Source organism: Lithobates pipiens, unplaced genomic scaffold, assembly GCF_037356315.1.
Source record: "Lithobates pipiens isolate NorthernLeopardFrog02 unplaced genomic scaffold, aLitPip1_a1.2 Scaffold_23, whole genome shotgun sequence".
In the NCBI taxonomy this organism is placed as follows: Eukaryota; Metazoa; Chordata; class Amphibia; order Anura; family Ranidae; genus Lithobates; species Lithobates pipiens.
In genome coordinates this window covers 20706869-20711856 of record NW_027507785.1, presented here as the reverse complement: position 1 = coordinate 20711856, position 4988 = coordinate 20706869, and the positions used below count along the sequence as shown (strand labels likewise).

Sequence of the window (4988 nt, the reverse complement as noted above, 5' to 3'; positions counted from 1 at the left end):
TGTATGGGCGAGTTTGGGGTGGAGGGACCTCAACTCGATAGAACACCTTTGGAATAAATTAGAATGGAGACTGCGAGCCAGGCCTCCTTGTCCAACATTAGTGCCTGACCTGACAAATGTGCTTCTGGAAGAATGGTCAAACATTGGCACATAGACATAGACACACCCCTAAACCTTGTGCACAGCCTTCCCAGAAGAGTTGAAGCTGTTATAGCTGCAAAGGGTGGGCCAACTCAGTATTGAACCCAATGTACTAAGACTGGGATGCCATTAAAGTTCATGTGCGTGTAAAGGCAAGTGTCCCAATACTTTTGGCAATATAGTGATATATATATATATATATATATATATATATATATATATATATTATACATATATTCATTCAATGAATCAATGAAAGGTTAGTCCTGATCAAATCAAAGAGTAGGCGTTAAGCTTGTCACACAAACTCATTTCAATATCACAAAGCATGAGCCAAAGGCTCATTTATTTAGCTGAGAGCAGATCTTTGCACTATGAGTTTCTTCAGAGCCTGTTTCACATCTTGGTTCCTTAGGCTGTAAATAAAAGGATTCAGCATAGGTGTAATGATGGTGTAAGCCAGGCTAACAATGCGATCATACTGGGAAGAGTAGTTTGAGGGAGGACGGAAGTAAATGAAAATGATGGTACAATAGAACAAGGATATGACCATGAGATGGGAAGAACAGGAAGAAAAGGCTTTACTTCGGCTACTGCTGGTCCTTATTTTCCAAATAGCCCTTGCAATGAGCACATAAGAAATAAGTATTAAAAGAAATGTAATAATAATAGCAATAGAACCTTCGGTGTATATTAGTAGCTCAACCAGCGAAGTACTGGAGCAGGACAATTTGATGAGGGGTGTCTCGTCACAGAAGAAGTGGGGGATCAGTCTGTCCTCACAGTAGGTGAATTGTGATACAATATAAACATGCACAACTGAATGCAGAGTTCCAATCACCCAGCAACTACTAGCCAGCATAACCATAACGGTATTATTAATGAATGATTTGTAGCGCAATGGGTTACAGATAGCCAAATAACGATCAAACGCCATGACTGACAAAAAAAAAATCTCGGTGACCCCAAGAAACACAAAGAAGTACATCTGTAGGAAACAGCCAAGGAAGGAGATGGAGGCTTCTCCATGAAGAATGGTGGAAAGAAGCTTGGGAACCGTCACTGTAGAGAAAGAGATGTCCACTACTGACAAGTTCCCTAGGAAAAAGTACATTGGTGTGTGCAACTGTGCAGAAAGTATAATCAAACTTAGTAAAAGTAAATTAGCAGTCCATGTGAGGGCGTATATAACCAGAATGGTGGAGAAGAAAGCAGCATGGTTGTACTGAAGATCTGAGAAGCCCAGTAGAATAAAATCAGAGGTTAGATTTACTTTTTCCATCAAAAAGAGCAAGGGATATTGTTGTCACCTCTACTGAAGAATCACATACGTGGACATCCACTCTTAATGTGCAGATACATACTGTATACAGATTCCTTTATTTTGCTTTTGGTGACAATGATAAGAAGCAACTCAAAGTATTCTTAATATAATACATATCATATCTTTCCATAGAATATGCAATTTTCGGGAGGTTCCCAATTTGTGAAACTTAACACCATGACTGAAAGAGATGAAATCCTCAGTACAGGATTCCGATAGAACTTAGTAGAATACGTCTGCAGTTCATACGAGTGTGTATACATCCAGAATGGTGGAGAGAAGAATAGCACAGTTGTAATCAACATCAGAAAACCTCAGAAGAAAAAAAGCTGAAGGTTAGATGGACATCTTCCATGAAAATGATCTAGAATTTAAACGCAGACATGGAGGAAATCATTGGAGGGGCTACATGACTCGGGTGAGAAATAGTCCCCAGGAAAGAGTTCATTGCTAAGTCTAAAACTGTAGCTTTACCTGGTTCAGGTGGTAGGGAGGAGACATAAGTGTAGGAGCAGCAGGGGCTCCTAGAAGTTCTGTCCAGGAGGTCAATGAGCGAAGACAGTTGTCACACCCCCCCTCCCTCCCTAGTGAAATTTTGGATTTTAATGTGATTATCATGGTAGCTTGGTGGGTTAGGAGGTCTTTTCTTGGGTGGGAAGAGGTGAGAAAGTTACAAAGCAGGGAGCCCATCTAGTAGTATGATGAACTTAGAGCTTAGTGAACCTCATTGATGTTGAAATTAAATTATAGTAAATTTTGGAGCTGTCCTAGAGTCATGATGTGGTTAGAGACAATGTTGAATTTTACAAAATACTTTTTGGTTATGGTTGTGAACAGGGCTTAAGATGCCCAATGGGGATGTACCCTCGATAATTGCTAAACCTAAGCAGGGAACCACGGTCATGTGAAATCAGCATTAAGGCAGATCTACCAAACTTAGAAGTGAGCATACCCGCACAATTAACTATATGTAACCCGTGGCCAAGCTAGTTAAAGAGGAAGTAAACCCTGATGAGTTTAATTCCTCTTTCATTCCCTGCAAAGGCAAAGCATAATGGACTAGTATGCATCGCATAGTAGCCCATTATGTGTAACTTACCTGACACAGGAGCCAGCGATGTCACCTCTGTCCCCTGTAGTCCGGAGCATCCATCTTCTCGGTGGGTCTCGCTGCTCCGCCGCTGTCATTCGACGAAGCCGCAAAGTCACCGCTGTCCCCTGTAGTCCGGTGCATCCATCTTCTCGGTGGGGTCTCGCCGCTCCGCCGCTGTCATTCGGTGAAGCCGCGGTGACGTCATTCCTGCGCATGCGCACGGGAGCCGACACGCGTGGCAGCTCCGTCGTTGAGAATGCCGCGCTCAGTGCGCCTGCGTGCCGCTGTGCCTGTCTTCGGGCAAATATCTCCTAAACCGTATAGATTTAGGAGATATTTCTTGGATCTACAGGTAAGCCTTAATCTAGGGTTTGTAGGGGTTTACAACCACTTTAATACTGTTAACCTTAGACTTAACTGTTGGTTACAGAACACCACTCCCCAGGTGTGCAGCATTTAGGAACCAATGCCACAGGGCCGGTACCAGTCTCCACCAACCCAATAATTGCTGCCCCCTCACTCCCAGTGACATGTTTGACGGCTGTTAATGGATACTAGTGCAGCGCACTACTCCCTTGGGAGCTGCTGGGTGTGTTCATACCTTTCTGTTAACTTGCTCCGCTGTTCCACCCCTGCACAAATTCCATTAGACAGCAGACAGTCCATGATAACTTTAGAAACTCTTTACTAGTTGCTTGAAGGATGTTACATAGCGCTTAGAGAATATGTGTTGCCTTTAACACTCTGTTTCCTATTTCTGTCCCATGTCCTTTCCTATAGTGAACTGACCAATGCTCCTCTGAAAGACATTGTGGTATGTGAATGTTAGAAGCCCCAGGCCTCACCTGCCTATCTTGACTCCGGCAATCCAGGAAAGTCCTTGACGGGTTAAGCACTGCTGGGTTGCACTCCCTTTGCTCTCTCCCATCGACAGTCCATGATTTCCACAGAAGGTCGATCCCAGTTTACTCCGTCCTCTTTGCAGCTATTTCTTCCTCCGCATGGTCGGGTAACATCCCAGGCTGGGATGCCCGGTCCACTCCTGCAGATTACATGATGGATGTGGTTGTGACTATCCAGCACTGAGGTATCTGAACCCTTAGGCCTTCCAGTCTGTTCCTGCTATCCAGCGCTGGGGTCTCTGAACCCCCAGGCCTTTAATCCTGCTCCTGTTCGTTACATTCCTGCTGCTTCTCCGCTTCCAGCTCCTCCCATCCACCCCCCGGAAGAATGTGACCCCCAGCTTATATCCGAGTCCTGCCCCTGCCAATGCAATTTAATGATTGGTCCAGGGCTCTCCATACAAGCTGCCTGCACCCCAGTCCCAAGTCCGCCTCCCTTCCAGAACATTTCCAATGGAAGGTACGGAGGGATCTTTCTGGGTCAGAGTGTAGGTGGCCACACCCAGGGCCGGATTAACATAAGGGCTATTGGAGCTGCAGCTCCAGGCCCCTTTCTCAAGATAGACCCATTTGCCCAACAAAAAAAAAAGATCGACTTTGAGGATTGTAGCTCGGCGATCAGGAGTCACAGAGACCCCACATTTGGGGGGTAGGTAGCTAAAGATCCACTCCAGCAGTGGTTAAAATATGGGGCTGCTATCATCCATGGTTCCGGAGATACGGGGCTACTTGCGCAGCCTGTCAGAAGCTACATACAGAGCGGCAGTATAAATACAAGCTGGAACACTCTGCAGCAGACTGAGAGGATGACCTCACAGAGCTTATAATAATTATTTGTATATTACTTATGATAATTAACCCCTTGCCACCCAGGCCCATTCTGAGACTTCTCTCCTACATGTAAAAATCATCATTTTTTTATGCTAGAAAATTACTCAGAACTCCCAAGCATTATATATTGTTTTAGCAGACACCCTATGGAATAAAATGGTGGTCTTTGCAACTTTTTATGTTACACGATATTTGCGCAGCAATTTTTCAAAGGTTTTTTGTTGGAAAGAAACTGTTTCATTCATAAAAAAAAACCACTAAAGTTAGCACGATTTTTTGTTGTCTACTAAGTGATGCTTTTAATTTTTTTACAGGTTACATGTTTAGAGTTACAGAGGAGGTCTAGTGCTAGAATTATTGCTCTCGCTCTAATGATGGCGGTGTATGTAACCTGTGTGTATCTGGCTCTGATACTAACCAGTGCCTACCCAGGGACTGACTAGTATCTCTCCCCAGCCTGTCCCCACACACCCTCTCACCTGCTGACCTGTGAATGGGGCAATCACTCCCGCAGTGTTATTGTGTTCTGCCAGTCAATACAATGATTAGTGTTGCTAACTATAGCTGGCAGCACTGATTGTTTTGGGGGAAAACCTGACAAGCTGGTTGTACTCAAGTCAGTTAATAGGTTGACTTGTGTAAAACCAGCTAGCCCATACATAGATCCACTATGGCTGGTCTCTGCTTAATTGGTGTA

The 4988-nt window shown here is 44.3% G+C and overlaps 1 protein-coding gene across 1 annotated transcript; it reads right to left on the bottom strand.

Annotated features, from left to right (window-relative positions):
- Positions 1-416: 416 nt before the first annotated feature.
- Positions 417-1823, bottom strand: LOC143926886 (olfactory receptor 1G1-like). Its single transcript, XM_077450925.1, has one exon. The coding sequence runs from the start codon at positions 1421-1423 to the stop codon at positions 491-493; it is 933 nt and encodes a 310-aa protein (XP_077307051.1). The 5' UTR covers positions 1424-1823; the 3' UTR covers positions 417-490.
- Between the last annotated feature and the right edge of the window lie 3165 nt (positions 1824-4988).